This window comes from Protopterus annectens, chromosome 8.part0, assembly GCF_019279795.1.
Source record: "Protopterus annectens isolate FY-2018-M chromosome 8.part0, PAN1.0, whole genome shotgun sequence".
Lineage (NCBI taxonomy): Eukaryota > Metazoa > Chordata > Ceratodontiformes > Protopteridae > Protopterus > Protopterus annectens.
In genome coordinates this window covers 594110309-594135915 of record NC_056741.1, presented here as the reverse complement: position 1 = coordinate 594135915, position 25607 = coordinate 594110309, and the positions used below count along the sequence as shown (strand labels likewise).

At 44.4% G+C, this 25607-nt stretch overlaps 1 protein-coding gene across 1 annotated transcript in view; it reads left to right on the top strand.

Moving 5' to 3' along the window:
- HUWE1 (HECT, UBA and WWE domain containing E3 ubiquitin protein ligase 1) overlaps positions 1 to 25607 on the top strand; it is a gene marked incomplete in the record, with an annotated part of 5008559 nt that overhangs the window by 3261415 nt on the left and 1721537 nt on the right. Inside the window, 1 exon segment of the mRNA XM_044079288.1 lies at positions 622 to 804. Coding sequence (XP_043935223.1) covers positions 622 to 804 — 183 coding nt within the window.

Sequence of the window (25607 nt, the reverse complement as noted above, 5' to 3'; positions counted from 1 at the left end):
CCTGCAGGGTCTTGTAGAACCCTCTTCATCTACTACCACCCTCTCATCCCCATAAGCTGTGGTATGCTCCCACACCTAGAATACTGCAACATAGGAATAGAAGGACGTAGAATAGTTCTGTAAAATCTTACCATAACCATAAATGTCCTTCTCTTCCTTGTTGCAGTATTCCTTCCCACCCTCTAATCCCCCCAGGTCATATTCCTTACCTGTACTACCTACATTACAGTAGGTCTCCAATTTACACACTTGGAAACAACTGGAATTCCTCCTGCTGGGCCACCTTCTCTGCCTGCTGGCCTTCAAGTTCTGAGGATTGTGCATGCAGATGTCACATTTAAGGCTCCTGGTTTATGGCCCTACGTGTGACATCCCACGCACACTGCAACAGCCAAGCTGAAGCTTTTGTATAGGAGCCAATGTAAGAGTCGCCTGAGGGCATGAAATCCCACACCTGAAATACTGCAACATGGAAGAGAAGGACATCTATGGTTAGGAGATTAATGGTTATGGTAAGATTTTACACAGCTATTCTGTACCTACATCACCAACTCATTTCTAGATTTTTCTTATTCATAGTAATGGTTTCCATGCTAAGGGTAATTTGTTTCGTTGTTACAGGTTGCAAGCAGTCATGTGCATTATTAGCACCATCATGGAATCTTGCCCTTCAGCATCTAGTTTCTACAGTAATTCTACCTCAAAAACGCAGCATAATGGCATGAACAACATTATTAGACTTTTTTTGAAAAAAGGCCTTGTTAATGACTTGGCTAGAGTACCACACAGTCTCGACTTGTCCAGGTAAGAGAACAATGCTTTACATGAATAGTTGAGATGTAGTTATGATAATGACTCATGTTTTTGTTCTAGGATACCTTTGCTTCTCCATTTTTAAATCCTAATTTGATATGCTTCTGAATTTTACGATGCAGTGCATTTTAGTTTAAGTAATACTATTACTTTGTCATATTTACCCAACATTGTGTGTTAGGGTTGGCGCTCTAAATTCAGTTTTCCAAGGATGTAAATAGTCCTTTGTATCCAGTAGCAGTTCTGTGTAGTGGCAAGAGTGGCTGAATTTTGTTCAAGTCAGCAACAGTTATGCAAGTAATAGTGTCAAGTTATGTGTAGTGTCAGCATTAAAACTTGCCTTCTGTATTAATCACAGCTGCATACCTTTTTCTTTTGGAGATTGTGTGCTCAGGTGTGCACATACAGTGGTGTCATTCATTGCCTACATACATATGCTGGAACTTAACTAACCATTTTTTCTCACTTCCGCAATTCAGGCCTTGCTCTTGATGATAATCCAATGCTGACACTTGAAACGTGTAAAAAGAAAACTGGTGATGCAGGGGTAAAATCACCAAAACAGCTTTAATAAAAGAAAATAAATCACAGCATCCAGTACACTCAAAAGTGACTTAGCGCTTTCACCCAAAATAGGGCATCTTCAGAGTCAGTTAAAAAATGTTACAGTCCTTTATATTTCAAATTCAAATAACATTTTAACCAATAAGCACCACCATGTAATTATAATCAATTGTCCTGGGAATTAACTCTTAATAGTATTTCAAAAATTGCATTTATCAAAAAGTTCACCACACAAAAACTTAAAGATGTTGTGGTCCTATCTCGCCTACATTCATTACTGATGGGTTCGAAGCCGAGAACCGGCTCAGACTTGGCCGATTATTTTCTAGCACGAAGTCTCTAATTGGCTGGGCTAACCGGTATCCCAGGATACACCTCGCCTCAACCCCCAGATCTAGTTTGCTACTCGTTGAGTTAGGACGTGGTCTCGCGCTTGGCTGTGGCTAAGTACACTCTTACTAAACTTTCTAAAGTTTTGTATTTCTCTTTTATACAAAAAAAAGCTATTCTCATAGCTGTTTTGTGTGTGTTTGAGCCTGTTCGGTTAGTTTTTTGGAGTGTGTGTGTGGTATCCCTTGTGTTTGGCGGGCTAGGCCCGTTTAATTTAGAGGGACCTAGTCCTCTCCTTCGCATTCCTTTTATAGTGTGTTCTGTTGTCTGTTCCTTTTCCTAGGGAACGTTTGAGTTAGAGTTCCTGTGTTCAGTAGTGTTTCCCGCCTTCCTCCTGTTGTTGCTGAGTGTTTGGATATTGTTGGACATGTCGAAAGAGCAAAAGGAGCATAAACCCTCCGGGTTTTAAAAATTCTCTAAATGTAGTTATAAAATGTCTATTACAGATGGGCATGCCATCTGTGTTTATTGCCTTGGTGCGATTCATTTACAAGAATCATGCAGTGTCTGCCATTCCTTCAGCTCTAGGGTGCTGCAGGAAAGGAAAAATAAACTGATTTTGAAGGGCCTAGTCAAGCCCGCTTTTGAAGAGGATCTAGAGTCTACTTCTTCTACTGGCAAGTCTAAATCTACCAGAATTAAGAAAAGATCTCCGGCTCCATCTAGTTCTTCAGAGCCCCCGGTGAAGATATTGAAAATAGTTACTACTTCCTCGGCTCCTTTGGCTTCGGAGCCACAGGACAAGAGCTCTGTTTTTGGATACTGCCTCCTCGGCTCCATTGTCCTTGGGGCCGCACGAGGTATCTGTGGTACTGGAGTCGACTTCAGCTCCGATCATTTTGGAGCCAATTCGGAGCTGGTCACCCAGTGTTAGACAGGAGTCCATAGGTAAGAGATCCTCATCTCCCTCCGTTTCCTCCAAATCCTCGAGGTTGTCTGATTTGGACATGGATTGGGTGGTTCAGAGGCTCCTTCAGTCGCCGGTGTTAGCCAAATTGTTTTCGGCTCCGACCCAGTCTGCTCCGGAGCCTACCCCATTGTCGGTACTGATGATTCCTCCGAGCACCTCTGTGTCACCAGAGCCGGAGTGTTCGGCGCAGAGTGATGTCCTTGAGCTGGCTCCGATACCCCTGGCGGGTTTATCAGAGCCGTCGTCGGCTCCAACCATTTCGGTTCCATCATCTGGTTTTGGCACTGGTTTCCTCGGTCGGGCCCGAGGAGGATGCATTGGGACTTCTGTCGGCCCAGAGTCTCCTCCTCGGCGCTTCGGCTAGGGGGACACAGACTCCGGTTGTGGTCACTGAGACGGGTCAGTCCTCGGATTCGGGGGGGGGGGCCCGCCTTTGAGGCCATGAGGAGCACACTGGCCACACATCGGTCACTCCGTCCCCATACACCCCGGCTAGAGCCTCTGACGTCCCCCTATCTGTGGACAGCGGAGCTCGAAGGCCTGAGGACACCCCCATGAGTGGTCACCAACTTTCTGAGGGCCCCTAAGAGTCTGTGCTTGAGGAGCCTCCCAGGAAGAAGTTGTGCAAGAGGAAGCACATAGACTCTCAAGACGAGTCCAGCACCTCGGATACCGACCTCGAAGATGCAGAGGGGTCCCCTAAGTTGTCCTCCGATGTCTCCTTCTCCGACATCCTGGAGATAGAGGCAGAGAGGCGACTGGCCTTCCAAGCCCCCCTCTGAGGAGGAGTCTGTATTCCTCAAGGCCTTCAGAGCTCAACCTTCCACCTCCTGGGTGTCTCCACCTTTCGATGAACTCCTGGACCTGATTTGTCGAAGGGTGTGGGAGCACCCTGATTCCGTGGAACCGTTGCCCAGTCGTCCGAATAAGTTCCTGTCTGCTCCCCCAGGGAAAGAGTTCTTGATGAAAGGGGTCCCTGTAGATGCCATGGTGGTGGTGTCAGCCACTCAGCAGGAAGTTGCGGAGGCTTCTTCTTCTGTCCATCCTCCTAACAAGGAGTCCAGGAGTATGGATCGGCATGTGAAGTTTACCCTGTCTTCAGCGACCTTTACACTGCGGTCACTAAATTACCTTTGTCACTTCTCTCGGCTCCAGAGAGATCTCCTCAAAGAGTTGGGAGATACCTTGACGGGTAACATGCCTGAGGCGGTAGTGCAGACTGTTAACGCACAGTTGTCTACCCTTGGTTCCATTGTCAACTCGTCCGTGAGGCTCATATCTTATGCAGCCGAATGGGCGAGTAGGGCAGCTAGTTCAGGTTTGGCTCTTAGGAGGCAAGCCTGGATGCGCCTATGTTACTTCACGGAGGCCTTCAAGTCTTCCTTCACTGACGCCCCCTTTGATGGGTCCTGTCTTTTCGGACCCAAAGTGAAGGACACTCTCACCAGATGTGAGCAGGAAGGTAAGACTTTATCTGCCGTAGGGGCCCGTTTTTCTCTTCCCTCTAGGCCTTTTCCCAAGGCTCAGAGAAGAGGGAAGATGTGGTTCAAGAAGACACAAAAGTCTTTCCCCACCACTCATGGTGAGCCCCCCTCCAGAGGCAGAGGAGGGGGGAATTATTCTGGAAGACGCCATCCTAGGGGCAGAGGAGGCCCCCGCAATTTGGAAGACTGCAACTCCTTTGGCAGATCTTCCTGTCAGCATCCCTGAGGGATCGCCCGACTGTGCTATTCCGGAGCCAGTCGGGGGCCATTTTTTAAGGCATCCTCAAGCCTGGGAGAGCATCACTCAGGATCGATGGGTTCTTCGAATAATTACCGGAGGTTACACCATTCCCTTTGCTTCACCCCCTCCCCCAATCAAAAAAATCCCGGACGTTCCACCCAGTCAAAGGGATCAAGCAGCACTAGAGATGTCAAAGCTGCTAAGAAAAGGAGTCATCCAACCAGTCCCCTCAGACCAGATCGGATCAGGAACTTACTCGAGACTCTTTTTGGTGCCGAAAAAAACAGGGGACCTGAGACCCATTCTGGATCTCAGCCGATTGAATCACTACGTCCTGAAGTCCAAATTCCGAATGGTCACTCTTCAATCTATCTTCCCATTGCTGGTAGAGGGAGTATGGATGTGCTCCATCGACCTCAAGAATGCCTATTACCACATCAAGATAAACAAGGCATCCAGGAATCATTTACGCTTTTGGCTGGGAGCCAGTCTTTTCCAGTTTCAAGCCCTGCCCTTTGGTCTCACCACAGTCCCAGGGTATTTACCAAGTGTTTGGCAGTGGTGACAGCTCTCCTGAGACGTCTATGGTTCCATGTGTTTCCGTACCTGGACGATTAGCTCCTTACCGCCCCCACCAGGCATCTCCTCATTCAAGCCAGGGAGGCTACCATAACCCTTTGCCAAAGGCTAGGAATTACATTAAACTGGGAAAAATCTGCCTTGCTGCCCTCACAGCGTGTTGTATTTATAGGCGCAGAGCTAGACTCTGTTCAAATGAGGGCCTTTCTACCTCTAGAAAGGATAACAGTGTTGCAATCTCAGGTCCAAGCTTTGTTGCCCCGCAAGAAGGTTCAAGCCAGGTTAGTTCTTCAGCTATTGGGATCCATGGCGGAGACCATCATGCTAGTGCCCTTAGCCAGGCTACACATGCGTATCCTCCAGTGGCTCCTTTCAGTCCAGTGGTCCGTTCAAAAATTCACTCACTCTCATCCAATTCTCCTCATGGAACAATGCAGACAGGATCTCCGTTGGTGGCTATATTCCTCCAACCTGAACAAGGGGAGGAATCTAGTTCCTTTGTCTCCTGCTGCCACAGTGACCACAGACGCTTCCCAGATAGAGGGTGGGGGCGCATTATCTGGCAGAATGGTCCAAGGCACGTGGCAGGATCACGAGGTACACTTACACATCAATGCCCTAGAGATGAGAGCAGTGCTATTAGCGCTGCAAGCACTCCAGCGCTCTCTTCCCCGGGGAACGATTGCTATTCACTCGGACAGCATGCCAGTTGTGTGGTACCTGAACAAGCAAGGAGGAACCAAGTCTTACCCCCTTTGCGGAGAAGGTATGAGAGTGTGGAATTGGGCAGTGTCTTCCAAACGGTTTCTAGTAGCAACGCACATTCCGGGAAAATCCAACGTGATAAACAGGCTTAGCAGAGCTATTCTGATGCCTTACGAGTGGTCTCTGAACAACCGAGTTGCAACTCAGATATTCAGCAGGTGGGGTCAGCCTTGCTGTGATCTCTCTGCCAGTCCTCTCATTGCCAAATTCAGCAACTACTTCACCCTGATCCCCCCACAGGGGGAGTCACCCAGGGATGCTCTAGTCCACGGTTGGCCTTTTGGTCTGCTTTATGCCTTTCCTCCGTTTCCTCTGATGTCCGTGTTACCCTGCTGCAGTCATCACACTTGGGTTATCCCGCCGTCAGGCGGTCCCGCAGTCGTCCCGAATTCCAAAGTCTTGGTCCAGCATCGGTTGCTGTTGCTTCTTCCCTGATGTCAGAGTGCCAGGGGTATATCAGAGGCATCCGACGCTATTTTCTTCAATCTTTCTTGCCGTGCGGTGCCCGAAGCAGAAGCAGTTTGCAAGTGCCGGTCGGCCGACACCTGTGATTTTCGAATCGAGTTTCAGTCCCAAGTCTTCAAAGCGAAGTACCCCATTGGGGAACCTTTTCTTGCCTCAGTCCAATGTCAGAAAAAGTTAACATTTGCATTTCTTGTGGGAAGCAAATACCTCATAAGGACTTTCATTCTTTTTGCATACCTTTCCTAGGCCCAGACCACAACGTCACTGGTTGTCGGTTTTGTGCTAGGTTCAATAAGCGAACTATAAAGCGACGCTTTGATTTCGCACAACACTACTTCAGTAGAAAATTTAATTACACTATGCAGTGGGAGCAACCGACTACCGGCGTGCCTAAAAAACGCAAGGATAAAGACAGGTAGCCTAGATCCAAGCCAGACTCCGAGGCCTTGGCTGGGCTGATCACCGGTTCTCCGGTTTTCAGTGATGCGCCTACGCAGCCCCTGGCTACCGCAAATTGGATCCCCAGACCGCATCGGATCCCCCAGCAGAGAGTTTTAGGCCAACACAGCCATTTTCCTTAGGCCCTACCGACGACATTGCAGTAGGGGAAGCCGGTGCTGCAGAAACACCTTCAGTTTCTGAAGGTGTCTTCAGACCGACTACCCTCACCATAAAATCTTATGCTAAGCTTAAGACTCCTCTAAAACCAAAAAAGCCTACACTTCAGTCTCCAGGTCATGGCCCTATGCCTAAGAAACAGATGCTTAAATTGACTGAAGATTTGATTTCTTTGATCAGGCCCCCCCCCCCCCCGACAAAAGGCCTAGACAAGAGGAGGATTATGCCTCCTCTGATCAAGTGTCTGTTTCCTCAGGCTCCTCTGAGGAACAGGATTACTCCTTTCCCCCTTATGAAGATTCTGATGCTGAAGACTCCATTCCCTCAGCTTCTCTTCCTGAAGATTACTCCTTTGGGGAAACCTTACTCACCATGAGGGAACATTTCCACTGGGAAGGTCAGGACTACTCTGACTCAAAGAAAAGGCTCCGAGAGTTTCTTTTACTCCCCCAGCACAGACCACTTGCTATCCCCCCAGTTTTGGACATAGTGGATGATGTCTTAGAATCTAATCTAAATCCAGATTCTCTGCCTCCTGCTCCAGCCAAACCAGATAGATACTATAGAGTGCCTGACTCTCACAAATTCCTTTACAAAAGCCCTGCTGCTGATCCAGAGACAATCTCCCAGGGTCCCAAAGGGGCTAAGGCTTCTATGGCTAAAAATCCTGTACCCTCGGAAAGGGAACTCCAGAGCACTAGATAGGTGGGGGAAGGTTTACACCTCAACTACTCTAGCTATGAGAGCACTAAATTGTCAATTTCACATGCTTAAATACCAGCAATTCCTAATGCCTCAAATAAAACAAAAGATGGCACGCACCCTCAACAGTCTGAATTCAAGGAAATGCAAGATCTGTTGCATGCAGCTGAACAGGTGGGCAACCCTACTTTACAATGTGGTTTTGATGCCTTGGAAGCTTCCTCTAGAGCAGCTGTTACTGGGTCTGTTATATGTAGGCATGCTTGGTTAAAGGAACAATCTCTGCCTGATCATGTTAAAGCAAAGTTACTGAATGCACCCTTACAGCAGGATATCTTATTTGGGGTTAAAGCAGAGGAGGTTTTAAAGAAAATGGAGGATAAGGCAAAATCTATGCAGACGGTCAAAGATTTCTTACAGGTACAGCCCCCACTCTTCAGCAGAAATTGGCCAACAGAAAACTGGTCCTTTCCAGCTTCTGACAGACCACAGAGGGGTAAGTACATGTGCCCAAGGGGCAGAGGACAAGCACAAATCCCTTACAAACCTCTCCAATGGGACACTACAATACAGAAGGGAGGAGAAGACAGGTCCCAAACCCCACTAGAAGGCAAATACAATTACTTTAACCTCAAACTGCCAAGCAAAACCCTCTTGGCAGCTCCCTTGGGAGGAAAATTAGCACTTTTTTCAGACAACTGGCGCATCATCACAAAGGACAAATGGGTCCTAGACATTATCTCACATGGATACAGATTCCATTTCCAAACCTGCCACAAAATCAATGGGCAGAGGCACAAAAACAAATTACAGCTCTCATGGACATGAGAGCCATTCAACTGGTACCTACGCAGGAGCAAGGCCAAGGATTTTACTCGAGGCTCTTTCTAGTCCCCAGAAAGGACAATGCTTGGAGACTCATTCTGGACCTTTCAATTTTAAACACCTTCTTGCAAGTACCCAAATTCAAGATGCTAACACTACAGCAGCTTCTTCCCATGTTGGGCAAGAAAGCTTGGCTAGTAACATTGGACCTCAAGGAGGCATACCTGCATGTCCCTATCAGACAAAATTGCAGAAGATACCTCCGTTTCATTGCAGGTTCAACCCATAACCAATTCTCTGCACTGCCCTTTGGCTTATCTACTGCGCCCAGGGTCTTCACAAAATGCCTGGCACCAGTAATTGCATACTGCAGACAGAGGAATTCAAATGTACCCATACCTGGATGACTGTCTCATCCAAGCAGAAAGCAAGGACATTCTCTTACAACACCTGGCTTTTGTAAAACAACTAAGTTGCCTAGAGTGCACAGTAAACGAAAAGAAATCAAAACTAGTGCCCTCACAAAATATGACATTCCTGGGTGCCAGCTTGAATACAACGGCCCAGATGGCTTATCAGACGCCAGACAAACGGCTACAATTAACTCAATACTTCAGAACAATGGCAACAAAGACCCAACTCTCTGCAAGAAAAATTCTGCAGGTCTTGGGCTTCATGGCATCTTACTAATACCATTTGCAAAACTGCGTATGAGGAAATTACAATGGTACCTAAAAAAGCGTATGGACTCAACACAGCCACAGCTTAGAAACAATGATAAATCTCATTCCCTGCCTTCAACAGGAGTTTCTATGGTGGTCACCGGCATGTCACTCAACAAGGGTCAGCCTTTCACCCTACCCCAGCCAGGCAAACTATGACAGCAGATGCATCGGACTATGTCTGGGGGGCACACATGGCAGGACGGTGCGTTCAAGAGTTATGGACTGCAGATCAAAGGAATCTGCACATCAATCAAAAAGAAATGCTAGCTGTACAAAATGCTCTGACAGCCTTCAAGGACCTCTTGCATCCAGGACAGCTTATCATAAGGACAGACACCACAGTAATGTGTTACATAAACAAACAAGGGGGTACACACTCCTACCCTCTATGCAGGCAAGCAATGACCTTGTGGAACACAGCATTGGCTTACCAAGTTCAATTACAAGCTCAATTCCTGCCAGGAAAAAAGAACACGTTGGCAGACGACCTAAGCAGAAACATCATGAATCCCCACGAGTGGAAACTGGATCCACAAGTATTCGCAATGATAACTCAAAAATGAGGGCTCCCAGACATAGACCTGTTTGCCAGTCCTCAAAACCATCAGCTAACAAAGTTTTGCACAAGGACTTTTCACCATCAAGCTTGGAAAGTGGATGCACTCTTTCAGTTGGAAAATGCTAACAGTATATGCCTTTCCTCCACTACCCCTTCTCACAAAGGTGCTACTGAAAGTCAGGATGGAGAGACCCCGAATGATACTCATTGCCCCAGACTGGCCACGCCAGCACTGGTACCCACTATTAAGGAATATGGCCCAGGGCCCACCATGGATTCTACCACAAATTACCCACCTGCTCACACAGCAAGACAATCAGATTCTACACAGCCAGCTCAAAACCTTAAACTTGGCTGCATGGCAAATCACCTAAGCAACCAGCCAGCTCCTCTCTCACAAGCTGTTATGGAAGTTATTCTGGAGGCCAGAAGGCCCAGCACCAGGAAAGCCTACTCAAACAAATGGAAAAGGTTTTGCGCCTGGAACCAAGCTAAAGGCCAAAATACCCTTCAGCCTGACACACCTCAGATTCTGCAATATCTGACTGAGATGTTACACAAAGGGCTTTTTTTTTCATCTGTTAAAATCCACGCCTCAGCAATTTCTGCTCACTACAACACGGATCCTCTCTTATTTTCACATCCACTCCTAAGGCAGTTTCTCAGAGGGGCCAAAAACATTAGGCCTCCCAGGAGAGCACCAACACCTACTTGGGACCTCAACTTTGTTCTGGAAAAACTCACGCTACCTCCTTTTGAGCCAGCTTTTTCAGATGACTTAAAGTTTATGTCATGGAAGACTGCCCTGCTGCTAGCAATCACTTCAGCTAGAAGAGTTTCAGAGCTTCAGGCACTAATGGCAGTAAAGCCTTTCCTCATTTGTCATCAAGACAGAGTTTCTCTACGAACTAACCCCTCCTTTATGCCTAAGGTGTCGTATCCAGTATAGCTCTAAATCAAACCATCCATTTACCCACCTTCTTTCCAAATCCACAGAACAAAGGAGAAAGACTCCTGCATTCCTTGGACATTCACAGGCAGCTACGTTACTACTTGGATAAAACTAAGGTTTTCAGAAAATCTGACCAGCTTTTTGCATCCTTTGCTACAGCATCACAAGGAAAGGCCATCTCAGAACAGACCATTTCCAAATGGATAGGACATTGCATACGTTTTTGCTACACCCACCATGGAAAACCAGATCCTGCTACCATAAGGCCCCACTCTACCAGGGCAGCAGCTACATCTACAGCCTTCCTCGGGGGGGTGCCAACCAAGGATATTCTGGAAGCTGCAACTTGGAGTTCAGTACACACCTTCACCAAACATTACCACATACCACTTTACTCTAAGACTAGAGCTGGCTTCACCACTGCAGTTTTGCAGGGCCTTCTAGCCTCCTCTAACCCTGTTTGACTCCACCTCCCATCCTTAGCTTTGGGATTCTACCCAAGTGTGATGACTGCAGCAGGGTAACACGATGAACATAGTACAGTTTTGTACCTACCATAAATGTAGATGTTCAAGTGTATACCCTGCTGCAGTCCAGGTTACCCTCCCTCCATCCATCCCCTCTGAACTAGCTGAACTTATCTCTACCACTCTATACTATGCTACCTCTGTGGTGTATTTGCTTGTGCCTAAGGGTTTTGTTTTATTTTTTCCATATAGCTATATGTATGTGTATATCTATATCTATATATATATATATATATATATATATATATATCTATATGTGTGTATATATATATATATATATATATATCTATATATATATATATATATATATATTTTTTTTTCCTACCTATTAGGGGCACCTGACATCTGGGGCAAGAAAAACTGAAGAAAATGGCGTAGGATGCCTCTGATATACCCCTGGCGCTCTGACGTCAGGGAAGAAGCGACAGCAACCAACACCGGACCATGACTTTGGAATTCGGGCCGACTGCGGGACCGCCTGACGGCAGGATAACCCAAGTGTGATGACTGCAGCAGGGTATAAACTCGAACATCTACATTTATGGTAGGTACAAAACTGTACTTTACCAAGATTCAGAAAGCCATTTACTTGGGAAGCAAGATGATTCTAATTGTTCCGCACTGGCCCCGCCAAGTCTGGTTCCCCTTCCTTCAGCGGTACACAGTGGACGGTCCTCGGACTCTAGATCCAGTGCCAGACCTATTGACTCGCATGTTGGGACAGTTCCACCCCTCCCTACAGTCACTCAGGTTGACAAGCCTGGCTGCTCCACTTCATGCTAGAAAATATTCGGCAGAGTCGGAGCCGATTTTGTGCTCCGAACCCATCAGTAATGAATGTAGGCGAGATGGACCACATACATCGATCGTTATGGTGAGTACATAACTGTTTTCATTATATACATTTGTCAAAAAGTCTTTCCTGTAAAAGATACTTTAATATTTCCCTGTTGCAAAATTGTGATATTTCAAATACTTAAAGCTTTGTTTTAATAAACATGTCATAAATAGTGTCATTAATACCAGGTCTTGTGCTGGCTTCTAATCTGCCATATGCATTCCCTAACTTGAAGCATATTTTTGTAGTCTCCACCAAAATGTTTGGTGTATAATCTGTCAATAACAATGTGAATTTTTTTTAAAATTCATACAGTCCTTACTATGAACAAATAAAGAATTAGTTGACTTTTTATTTTTTATATCCCTGAAGTGTTCCAGTGTCCTCTGCCTTATTTTTCTTGTAGTCATTCCAATGTAAAACGCTGGACATTATAAACATGTGGCTACATAAATTACCATGTTTGTGTTGCAATTACAATAACCTGGACAGGTCAGGGACCTTTTGTAATTCCCAATTTGAACATAAGGACCGTCGTTAATGAATTTGCAAGCTTTACAATTTCCACATTTAGCCATCCTAGCTGTTTTTTGACTGGTAGGTTTTGCTATTTTCTCCAAAAGCTCCTTAATATTAACACCCCTACTGTTTATAAATTTTGGACCATCACTTAATGTATTTAACATGTCTGCAGGAAATATATTGTGCCATCCTACCTCAATAACTTCCTTCAATTTAGCAGACATGTTGTATTGCAACACCGTACCTGTTTGTGTGTCTTTCCATTTCGGTTTGTGATTTTGTTGGTGACCAGGGACCTTTTCTGCTTCCCTTGCATTATCTAATAAAATTGGTTTAAAGTCTTTTCCCCTTCTTTGAATAATATCAGGTTTAATTGATAGTAATAAATCCATGGGGTAACCCCTTTCCTCAAATAAACCTATTAGCATCTCAATTTCTTCTAAAAATACACCGTCTTCACTTACTATACGAGATGCCCTAAATAAACTGACCATGTTCTTCATCTCACATTGCTGCAGTCCTTACATATGGGTAGTCCGCTGTCCTCGGTCGGCCCGAATACCAAAGTGTTAGGCTGACGTCGGTCAAAGCGCTTAAAACTGACATCAGGACGTCAGGGTACAAAAGCGCATGACCGACGTCATTTCCTCAGTCTTTTTTGCCGCATGGTCCGATGCAGAAGCAGCGTTGCAAGTGCCGTTTGGCGTTCTGAAATTTTTCGAATTTGGAGTTTCAGACCGAATCCAAGTTGGCTAAGTACCCCGTTGGGGAATATTTTGTTTTTTTCTTGCCTCAGTGTTTTACCGGATGTCAGAAAAAGTGAATAACTGTATTTCTTATGGGAAACAGATACCGCATAGGGATTATCATTCTTTGTGTATTCCTTGTTTGGGGCCTGAGCACGACGTTGTTGGGTGTCGCTTTTGTGCTAGGTTCAATAAACGCACTATTGCGAAGGTTAGATTGTGCTAGGCTGGTCTTTGGGAAGCGGTGCAATTATAATATGCCGCCGGATTCTCCGCGCCCGCTTCTAAGAAGCGCAAAGACAAAGCAGTTAAACCCAGGCAAGATGAGTCGTCCGTTCGGACGCCGGTTCTTTAGAGGTTTCAGTGGAACCGGTGGTTCCGACGGAGACTTCTCTGGAGTCTCAGGGGAGACTTTGATTTTGCAGGAGGTGGTCTCTCAGGAGGCAGGTCAGGCTGAAGGGGCTTCTCAAGCTACTGTACTCCCTCCTTCCTAGGGTGGTTAGGCCTTCTCCTTCTGTTTCCAAGGCTTCTCCCAGAGGCAGGCCAGTTTTAGCTTCTGTTGGTGTCACTCCTAGTTCAGCAGGGTCTGTGCCTAAGAAGCACATGCTTAAAATGGCAAAAGATTTGATTACTCTGATTAGAGGTTTTTTGCCCCCTCCTGATAAGAGGCCTAGGGTGGAGCCAGAGTTGGGAAGTTTTGAGCAGGCTTCGGATGTTTCAGAGTCTTCAGCTGAAGACTTGCAGGAGTACTCTCCTTATTCTGATTCTGATGCAGATGATTCCACTCCTTCTGCTTCTCCTCCAGAGGATTTTTCTTTTTCAGAGACACTTCATTCTATGAGGGAACATTTTAAGTGGGAAGGTCAGGACTTCTCTGATTCTCGGAAAAGGCTTAGGGGATTTTTGCTGTTACCCCAGCATAGGCCCTTGGCTATACCCCCTGTTCTGGATGTTGTGGAAGATGTGTTTGCAGAGGCTTCACTTAATCCTGATTCTCTGCCTCCTGCTCCTGTTAAACCGGATAGGTATTACAGGGTGCCTGAGGCTCATAAATATCTTTATAAGAGTCCTAGGGCGGACCCAGAAACTATTAGTCAGGGACCTAAGGGTGTCAAGCCCTCTGTTGTAAAAATCCGGTTCCTCTAGATAAAGAAGCCAGAGCTTTGGATAGATGGGGAAAGAAGGTCTATACATCTTCTACCTTAGCTATGAGGGCTTTGAATTGCCAGTTTCATATGTTGAAATATCAAAACTTTCTTCTTTCTCAATTGAAGTCTAAGGTGGATGCTCTGGCGGAAGGCATTGAGTGTAAAGAATTACAAGATTTGGTGCATGTCTCTGAACAGGTGGGTAAGCATTCATTACAGTGTGGTTTTGATGCTGTGCAGGCCTCGTCTAGGGTGGCTGCCACTGGCTTAGTTCTTCGCAGGCACGCCTGGCTGAAGGATCAGAATTTATCTGACCATGTTAAGACAAGGATTTTGGATGCTCCTTTGCAGTCTGATGTGTTGTTTGGTTCACCTGTGGAGTCAGTCTTGAAGAAAATGGAAGACAAGGCTAAGTCTATGCAGGCTGTTAAAGATTTTTTGCAAGTTCAGCCTCCGAAGTTTAGTAGGAATTGGCCTGCTAAGGGGTGGACGTATCCTTCTTATGATTCTCTGTCTAGGGGTAGATCTAGACGTGGTAGGGGCAGAGCTCAAGAGTTCTTTCAGACCTAGAACAGGGAGTTCACCTGCACAATCTTCGGGTGAGGGCAGGGGCCAGTCCTTTCGTAAACAGGCCCAATGACCTACTTTTTCAGCTACCAGATCCTGCTTGCCTGGCAGCACCTTTGGGAGGAAGGTTAGCACTCTTCAAGGAAAATTGGATGTTGATTACCCAAGACAAATGGGTATTGGATATCATACACCAGGGTTACAAGTTTTATTTCAATACCTTGCCTCCTTTCAAAGGCATGCCGGACGTTCCTCCTCAGCAAAGACTAGAGGCTCACAAACAAATTCCTCTACTACTTCAAATAGGGGCCATACAACCGGTCCCTCTGCCAGAAGTGGGCCTAGGATTTTATTCTCGCCTGTTTCTAGTACCAAAGAAAGGAAACACGTGGAGACCAATTTTGGATTTATCTATCCTCAACACATATCTGGACATTCCCAAGTTCAAAATGTTGACGTTACAACAGCTTTTACCTCTGCTGGGCAAAGATCACTGGATGGTGACTCTGGATCTCAAGGAAGCTTACCTTCATGTTCCTATCAGGCCCAGTTGCAGGAAGTATCTGCGTTTTCGGGCTGGGACTTCACATTATCAGTTTTCTGCATTGCCCTTTGGCTTATCTACTGCGCCCAGAGTGTTCACGAAGGTTCTGGCTCCAGTGGTAGCTTTCTTCAGGCTAAGAGGAATACAAATCTATTCTTATTTGGACGATTGCCTGATTCTGGCCCAAGAAAAGGACGAACTTCTTCATCATTTACAGTATGTGATGGCAGTGTTAAGATGCCTGGGGTATTCTGTGAACGAAATAAAGTCCAGTCTAGTACCCTCTCAGGACATGTGCTTTCTGGGTGTGAGACTGAATACAGCATCCCAGATGGCCTTTTGACCCCGGACAAACAAAAGAATCTTTCTCTTTACTTCCACCAATTGTCTCGTCAGTCCAGGCTGACTGCAAGGACAGTCCTTCAAGCCTTGGGGTTCATGGCATCTTGTATTCTGGTACTTCCCAATGCCAAACTGCATATGAGGAAGCTACAGTGGTATCTCAAGAATGTATGGACACAGCACTGCCAAGATTTGGACACTGTCATTCAGATAATACCTTGCATTCAAAAGGAATTTTTGTGGTGGGCTCAGGAATGTCACCTAAACAAGGGACTCTCTGTGACCCGGCCAGAGGCGAGTCAGATTTTAACGACAGATGCCTCAGACAAAGCTTGGGGAGCTCATCTAAATGGAAAATGGGTACAAGACACGTGGCCTGCCAGACTTCAACATCTACATATCAACTTGAAGGAGATGTTAGCAGTCCAATTTGCATTGATAGCTTTCAAGGATTTACTTCTTCCAGGGCAGGTGTTGATTCAGACAACACAACTGTCATGTGGTACATCAACAAGCAAGGGGGAACGCATTCTTATCCTCTATGCAGACAAGCAATGATTTTGTGGGAGACTGCTCTCAGTTTACAGCTAAATCTTCAGGCAAGGTTTCTGCCAGGAGCACAGAACTCCTTAGCAGATGTGTTGAGCAGACAAATTATGGATCCCCACGAGTGGAAATTGGATCCTCATGTATTTCAGAGATTGACAGTGTTATGGGGAACTCCAGACATATATCTGTTCGCTTCTCCACTAAATTACCAGCTGCCAAAGTTTTGCACAAAAAGGTTTCATCCCACAGCTTGGAAAGTGGATGCTCTCTCATTCAATTGGAGCAATCTTCACGTGTATGCCTTTCCACCTCTGCCTCTCCTCCCAAAGGTACTGCTGAAGGTCAGACAGGACAAGCCAAACATGATTTTAATAGCTCCAGATTGGCCTCGACAGCACTGGTACCCATTACTGAGAAGTCTGGTACAGGAGCCTCCATGGCCTTTGCCTTCGATTCCTCACCTGCTGTCTCAGGAGAACAGTCATTTACTCAATGTCAAACTTCATTCTCTACATCTGACAGCCTGGCATATTCTGTTTTAAACCCTGGAGGGTCTCAGCTTCCACAACAAGTTTTGAATGTTATTTTGGAGGCCAGAAGGCCTAGTACAAGGAAAGTTTACGAGATAAATGGAGGAGATTTTTATTTTGGAGTACAGCAAAGGACTTTGATGTTTCTAAACCTAATTTAAGTGTTGCTTCAATACCTTACTGAGTTATTGGACAAAGGTTTGTCCTTCTCCTCTATAAAGGTTCATGCTGCAGCAATTTCTGCTCACTATGACTGTGACCCACCATTATTTTCTCAGCCTTTGTTTAAGCAATTCCTTAGTGGGGCAAAGAATATAAGAACCCCACGCTGAGCTCCTACTCCTGCTTGGGATCTCAATTTTGTGTTGGAGAAACTCACTCTACAACCTTTTGAGCCTGCAGCATCGGCAGAGTTGAAATATTTATCATGGAAGACTGCTTTTTTGTTGGCCATTACCTCTGCCAGAAGGGTTTCTGAATTACAGGCCCTTATGGCAGTTGAGCCTTTCTTAATTTTCCACAAGGATAGGGTGTCTTTGCGTACTAACCCTTCTTTTATGCCTAAAGTGGTTTCTAGTGTGGCTTTAAACCAAACTATTCATTTGCCTACTTTTTATGCAAACCCCCAAAATAAAGGGGAAAGGATTTTGCACACTTTGGATATACACAGACAGTTGCGATATTATTTGAGCAGAACTAAAGGGTTCAGGCAGTCTCAGCAGTTGTTTGTTTCTTTTGCTTTGGGTTCTCAGGGCAAACCTGTTTCAAAACAAACTATTTCTAAGTGGATTGGTTTTGTATTGCTTTCTGTTATTCCCATCATGGTAAGGAGATTCTAGCTGGGATTAGGCCTCATTCCACTAGGGCTACTGCCACTTCTACAGCTTTTTAAGGGGTGGCTACTAAAGATATTTTGGAAGCAGCTACTTGGAGTTCAGTGCATACTTTCTCTAAGCATTACCACCTTCCACTTTACTCTAAATCTAGGGCTGGATTTGCCACTGCAATTTTACAGGGCATTTTGGCAGCTCCTAATGCTTTATAGTTTTGCCATCCTCCCTTACCTCTGCTTTGGGATTCTACCCATATGTAAGGACTGCAGCAATGTGAGATGAAGAACATAGTACAATTTTGTACCTACCATAAATGTAGATGTTCGAAGATCCACATTGCTGCAGTCCAATTTACCCTCCCTCCTTCCCCTCTGTTGTTGAAGGTGGTGGTGTGGTTTGTGTTGTACATATTGTAAATATGGTTAGTGCCCGGGTGGTTGGTTAGTTTTTGCTGGTTTTTGGCATTGGCCTTTCTTGTTAGGGCCTTCTGACATCTGGGGCAAGAAAAGACTGAGGAAATGACGTCGGTCATGCGCTTTTGTACCCTGACGTCCTGATGTCAGTTTTAAGCGCCTTGACCGACGTCAGCCTAATACTTTGGTATTCGGGCCGACCGAGGAGAGCGGACTACCCATGTGTAAGGACTGCAGCAATGTGGATCTTCGAACATCTACATTTATGGTAGGTACAAAACTGTACTTTTTACTATGTTTTTCTTAACGTAGTATGGGTGGCAACTCTTGTAGTGTAAAAAGGTGTTACTGTATGTCTTGTTCCTAAATAAACTTGATTCTATGTTTCCTTCTCTGATGTATAAATGTGAATCCAAGAAATCAGTGGAGCTCTTCTCAACCTTACTAGTGAACTTCAAAAAAGTTGTAGTGTGATTAAGGTAAGTTATAAATTCCTCCCGCTCTTCTCTTGAACTCTTCCATAAGAATAGTATGTCGTCTAGGAACCTTAGATAAATAATCATATTAGATGCATAAGTTGACATCAACACATGTTGTTCCTCCCAGTCGGCTAGAACCAAGTTAGCATAAATGGGAGCGGATCTGGCTCCCATTGCTACTCCCATACACTGTTTATAAAATTCACCTTCAAACTGAATATAATAGTTTTCTAGGACAATCTGCATTAAGTCAACTAACAAACTTCTTTTTACTTGGTGGATTTTACTGTGTTTTGCCAAGCTTCTAGAAAAATGTTCCAAACCTACATCATGAGGTATTACTGAAAATAAATTTACTATGTCAACTGTGACCAACCAAAAATCCTCCAAAGCGGTGTTTTGCAGAGTCCTTAAACAATCCAAACAGTGCCATGAATCCTTTAGTATATGTGGTATATGGTCAAGGGTGTGCTTACTGACAGTATCAATGTATGCAGCCAGGGTTTCTGTTTTTGATCCCCTGGCTTCCACAATTGGTCTAAATGGTGGGTTTTCAATGTCTTTATATATCTTGGGTATACCGAACATTTTGGGCATAACCGGATGTTAGACTGTCAAAAAAATATGTTCGTCATGATCAATTATTCCTTCACAATGGAAATCATAAATTTGCCAGTCAGTCTTTGTGTATGCCCTCTGAACCTTAAATTTAGACACCACATCATAGGTGTCAGAATCATGTAATATGTTCTGCATATTCCACGTATAATCCAAATTTGACATAACTACACCACCACCCTTATCTGGTTTCCTCACTCTGTATTGACTATTCGTCGAAAGTTCCTTTAAACAGAAATCTTCTGCAGCTGTCAAATTTTTGTTGATAGTATACACCCGTATTTCAATCATTCTTCTCATTTGGGAGGTACATAAACGTTCAAAAGCTAATACCAGAGGATTATATGGTGGAATAAACACTCTACTCTTAACTGTTATACTTTGTTTTTCCTTTTCTATAATAGATTTATTCATAAAATATAATTTTAGATTTAGTTGTCTTGTGTACAATTTCAGGTTAATAATAACCTTACTTATGTCGTGTTTAAAGTCAGATACATAGGTAAATCCTTTTTTCAATAAACTTAAATGACTATCAGAGAAATTTAAATCTGAATAATTGTATATGCTAAAGGATCCATCAATTGGTCCTTCATAATCTTCCTTTTTTAGTGTCTAGACTAAGGGAATCTACCAGTGGGTCATTGGGTTCCTTGTCAGGTACACTCTCAACTGTGGAGCCCATAGTAGACCATGCCCATTCATTGTAAAAGGAGTTGTATTCAATGTTGTTTATTGATAATCCCAAACCTTCTACCTGTGGTGCCAATTCCTGTTGGAATTGTTGTTGGGATTGTTTCTCCTTTGACCTCCACCTCCCCAATTGCCTCTCCCTTGAAGGTTCTGCCAGTGGGGGTTGTCTTTCGTTGGAAAAGGAATTATGTCGGTCCCGGTTCCTTAACTGGTCGGACCGCCTTAAGGGGAGTGGGTTTTCTAAAAAAAAAAAAAAAAAAAACGTTCCCTCATCTATATCCTCATGAGTGATTTCAACCTCCATTTGGAGTGTCTCCCTTCTTGTGTCTGGTTCTCTATGCCCTTCCGCTGTATTCGGCTTAGGGTAAGCCTTTTTCTCTTTGTATTCGTTGGTATCCCTTAAAATTTTCCTTTGCTTTCTTTCCATACTTGTTTTAACAAACTTGTCTAGATATATCTCTATTTTCTCAAACCTGTGCCTATAACTGTCAAATAACAAATCATAGGTAATACTTTGAGTGCAATCAAATCATTCTTTTTGTTGACAAGTTTGCTAATGTTGTCCCTGATGATTCTCATCAGATCAAATCCTGTCCTATCAAATTCAAGCATATTACCGTAAGCTTCTGAATTAGCCTCGATACCCATGGGAATCCTGAAAACCCTAAGACCTCTCGGTACCTGATTAAGCTCAATTGAACGTTCCAAAAAGACATTATCCATCTGTAAAGATTTGTATTTTTAGCTAGTTTTTCAAACTTTAATAACTGTGAATTGTCCCACGATGAGAATCCTGTGGTCCTCCCCAAGGAGTCACCTAAAGCAGGTGGTATTAAAAAAATCTTCCATATCAAATCATGCTATCCCTGTTCTACTCATTCTATTAAATGCTCCCATTCTGTCACTGTTAGTGTTGTCATCACCTCTTGGTAAACCTGTGTTATGATTTCTATCCCTGCTAGTGCCCGGTGGAGTATGTAGTGTAAATAAGTCAGCTTGTGAACTAGTAATACTATATTCCTTGTCTTTCTTTTTCTTTATCTTTATTTCCCTGCAACAAAGAAATTATTTGTCTAGATATATCTAGATATTGGATCATAAGTTCCATATTTATGTTGGTATGGAAATACTGTAAATTTAGAATAATAGATCAACTACGTATTTAAAGTGTATTAGGACAACCTCTTGCTTAATTAACTGTCTAGTACTTAAATATACAGTGACACCTTTAGCCATATGACCAAAAACAGTTTAACTCCAAATCCTAATGTTGTTTCAAATCCACCCTTGTGATGAAAAAAAATTAATATAATGAAGTTAAACTTTTAATATTTTTAATGTTTGTTCAGTTTCAACTTTTCTGGAACCCAAAATAGTTCCACTGATTATAAAACAAGTCAACTCTCAAAATATCATAACAGAAAATGAATCAAAAATTGGGTGCTTGGAAAACTAGGTGTTGCCTCTAGAATGTATTTCAATACCTGTATGGTGTATAATGCCTTAATCAAAGGTCAACTAAACCTAATAATTCTAAGTATACCATAAGAAATACAAAGTAAATTAAATAAAACCAATCCTAAATATAAGGTATTACTTTGTTCATCCTACGTATAAAGTATAGTTAGTCAACCTAAATACCAATAAAACAATCAATTTTCAAAAAATAAATAAAAATTAATAAAAAATTATTATAAACAGTAAGATCAGGTGTTGCCTCTCCAAATGTAATTAGTATATGTATATTTAGTTACTTTTACTCTAGTTGCAAAAGGTAATATGTTCTTCGTCTTCCATTGCTGCAGTCCTGACTATTGGTATAGTCCGCGTCCCGTCGGCCCGAATACCAGAGTATAAGGCTGACGTCGGTCAGGGCGCATTAGACTGACGTCAGTACGTCAGGGTACTAATGCGCATGACCGACGTCATATCCTCAGTCTTTTTTGCCGCATGGTCCGATGCAGAAGCAGTTTTGCGAGTGCAGGTTGGCGTACTGAAATATTTCCGAAACCGGAGTTTCAGACCGAAACAGAGTTGGCTAAGTACCCCGTTGGGAACATTTTAGTTTTTCTTGCCTCAGTATTTTACCGGATGTCAGAAAAAGTGAATAACTGTATTTCTTGTGGGAAACAGATACCTCATAGGGATTATCATACCTTGTGTATACCTTGTTTAGGGCCTGAGCACGTCGTTGTTGGTTGCCGCTCTTGTGCTAGGTTTAACAAACGCACTATTAAGAGGAGGTTAGACTGTGCCAGGCTAGTGTTTGGGAAGCGTTGCAATTATAAAATGCCGTCGGATGCTCCGTCGCCCGCTTCCTCCAAGAAGCGCAAGGATAAAACAGTGAAGCCTAGGGTTGAGGAACCGGCAGTCCCGGACGTCGGTTCTTTAGAAGGCTCAGTGGAGCCGGAGGTTTTGCCAGGAGTTTCCATGGAGTCCCAGGCAGAAACTATACTCTTACAGGATGTGCCTTCTCAGGAGGTAGGCCAGGCTGAGGGGGCTTCTCAGGTGACTGTTCTTTCCTCTCTTCCCAAGGTAGTTAGGGCCTCTCCTTCTGTTGCCAAAACTTCTTTGAGAGGTAGGCCTACTTCAGCTTCAGTGGGCGCTTCTCCTAGCGTTTCAGGTTCTGTACCTAAGAAACATATGCTTAAAATGGCAGAAGATTTGATTACTATGATTAGGGGTTCTATGCCCCCGCCTGATAAGAGGCCTAGGGTGGAACCGAGTTTGATAGTTTTGAACAGTGTTCAGAGGCTTCAGAATCTTCTGTGGAAGATTTGCAGGAGTATCCTACCTATTCTGATTCTGATGTGGATGATTCCACTCCTACAGCGTCTCCACCTGAGGATTTCTCTTTTTCAGAGACTTTGCATTCCATGAGGGAGCACTTTAAATGGGAAGGCCAGGATTATTCTGACTCCAGGAAAAGGCTTAGGGAGTTCTTGTTTTACCCCAGCATAGGCCTTTAGCTATTCCTCCTGTGTTGAATGTGGTGGAAGATGTTTTTGCAGAGGCTTCCCTGAACCCTGACTCTTTGCCTCCTGCTCCTGTTAAGCCTGATAGGTATTATAGGGTGCCCGAAGCTCATAAATATTTGTTTAAGAGTCCTAGGGCGGACCCAGAAACTATTTCTCAAGGGCCTAAGGGTGTAAAGGCTTCTGTGGTTAAAATCCTGTCCCCACTGATAAAGAGGCAAGGGCTTTGGATAGGTGGGGAAAGAAAGTGTATACTTCTTCCACTCTAGCCATGAGAGCTTTGAATTGTCAGTTTCACATGTTAAAATATCAGAATTATCTCCTTTCACAATTGAAATCTAAGGTGGATGCTTTGGCGGAAGGTATTGAGTGTAAAGAGTTGCTGGATTTGGTTCATGTGTCTGAACAAGTGGGTAAGCATTCTTTGCAATGTGGTTTTGATGCTGTACAGGCCTCCTCGAGGGTGGCTGCTACCAGTTCTGTTCTTCGCAGGCATGCCTGGTTGAAGGATCAGAATTTAGCTGAGCATGTTAAGACAAGGATTTTGGATGCTCCTTTACAGTCTGATGTGTTGTTTGGTTCGCCTGTGGAAGCTGTTTTAAAGAAAATGGAGGACAAAGCTAAGTCTATGCAAACTGTTAAAGATTTTTTGCAGGTGCAGCCACCGAAGTTTAGTAGAAATTGGCCTGCTAAGGGGTGGACATATCCTGCTTATGATTCTCAGTCTAGGGGTAGGTCTAGACGTGGTAGGGGCAGGGCTCAAGGTTCTTTTAGGCCTAGAACAGGGAGTTCACCTGCTCAGACTTCTGGTGAGGGCAGGGGTCAGTCCTTTCGTAAACAGACCCAATGACCTGTTTTTCAGCTGCCAGCAGATTCACGTCTGGCAGCCCCTTTGGGAGGAAGACTGTCTCTTTTCAAAGAAAATTGGGATTTAATTACTCAAGACAAATGGGTGTTGGATATCATTCACCACGGTTACAGATTTTATTTCCATACAATGCCCCTTTCAAAGGCATGCCAGACGTTCCTCCTCTACAAAGAAAAGAGGCTCACAAGCAAGTTTTACAGTTACTTCACATAGGGGCCATTCAGCCAGTCCCTGTGTCAGAGAGGGGCCTAGGATTTTATTCTCGCCTGTTCCTTGTACCAAAGAAGGGGAACACGTGGAGACCAATTTTGGATTTATCTCTCCTCAACACGTTTTTGGACATTCCCAAGTTCAAGATGTTGACGTTACAACAGCTTTTACCTCTGCTGGGCAAAGATCACTGGATGGTAACTTTAGATCTCAAGGAAGCTTACCTTCATGTGCCTATAAGGCTAAGTTGCAGAAAGTATCTGCGGTTTCGAGCTGGAAATTCTCATTATCAGTTCTCTGCATTGCCCTTTGGCTTATCTACTGCCCAGAGTATTCACAAAGGTTCTGGCTCCAGTGATAGCTTACTTCAGGCTTCAAGGAATTCAAATCTATCCTTACTTGGACGACTGCCTGATTCTGGCTCAAGAAAAGGAAGACCTTCTACAGCATCTCGAATATGTTATAGCAGTGCTAAGATGCCTAGGGTATTCTGTGAACGAAATAAAGTCCAGTCTAGTACCCTCTCAAGACATGTGCTTTCTGGGCGTGAGACTGAATACAGCAGCCCAGATGGCCTTTTAACCCCGGACAAACAAAAGAGTCTGTCACTTTACTTCCATCAACTATCTCATCAGTCCGTGCTGACTGCAAGGACAGTCCTTCAAGCATTAGGGTTCATGGCATCTTGTATTCTGGTGCTTCCCAATGCCAAACTGCATATGAGGAAGCTACAATGGTATCTCAAAATGTATGGACACAGCACTGCCAGGATTTGGACACTGTCATTCAAATAATACCTTGCCTTCAAAAGAATTTTTGTGGTGGGCTCAGGAATGTCACCTAAACAAGGGACTCTCTGTGACCCGGCCAGAGGCAAGTCAGATTTTAACGACAGATGCCTCGGACATTGCTTGGGGAGCTCATCTAAATGGAAAGTGGATACAAGACAAGTGGCCTGCCAGACTACAGCATCTACATATCAACATGAAGGAGATGTTAGCAGTCCAGTTTGCGTTAATGGCTTTCAAGGAGTTACTTCTTCCAGGGCAGGTGTTGATTCTAACAGACAACACAACTGTCATGTGGTACATCAACAAGCAAGGGGGAACACATTCTTATCCTCTATGCAGGCAAGCAATGATTTTATGGGAGACTGCGCTCAGCTTGCAACTAACTCTTCAGGCAAGGTTTCTGCCAGGAGCACAGAACTCCTTAGCAGATGTGTTAAGCAGACAAATCATGGATCCCCACGAGTGGAAACTGGATCTTCATGTATTTCAGAAACTGACAGTGTTATGGGGAACTCCAGACATAGATCTGTTCGCTTCTCCACTAAACCACCAGCTGCCAAAGTATTGCACAAAGGGGTTTCATCACACAGCTTGGAAAGTGGATGCTCTGTCTTTCAGTTGGAAAAACCTTCATGTGTATGCCTTTCCACCTCTACCTCTTCTTCCAAAGGTACTATTAAAGGTCAGACAAGACAGGCCAAGGATGATTTTGATAGCTCCAGATTGGCCTCGGCAACACTGGTACCCACTACTACGGAATCTGGTAAAGGAGCCTCCATGGCCTTTACCTCTGATTCCTCATCTTTTATCTCAGAAGGACGG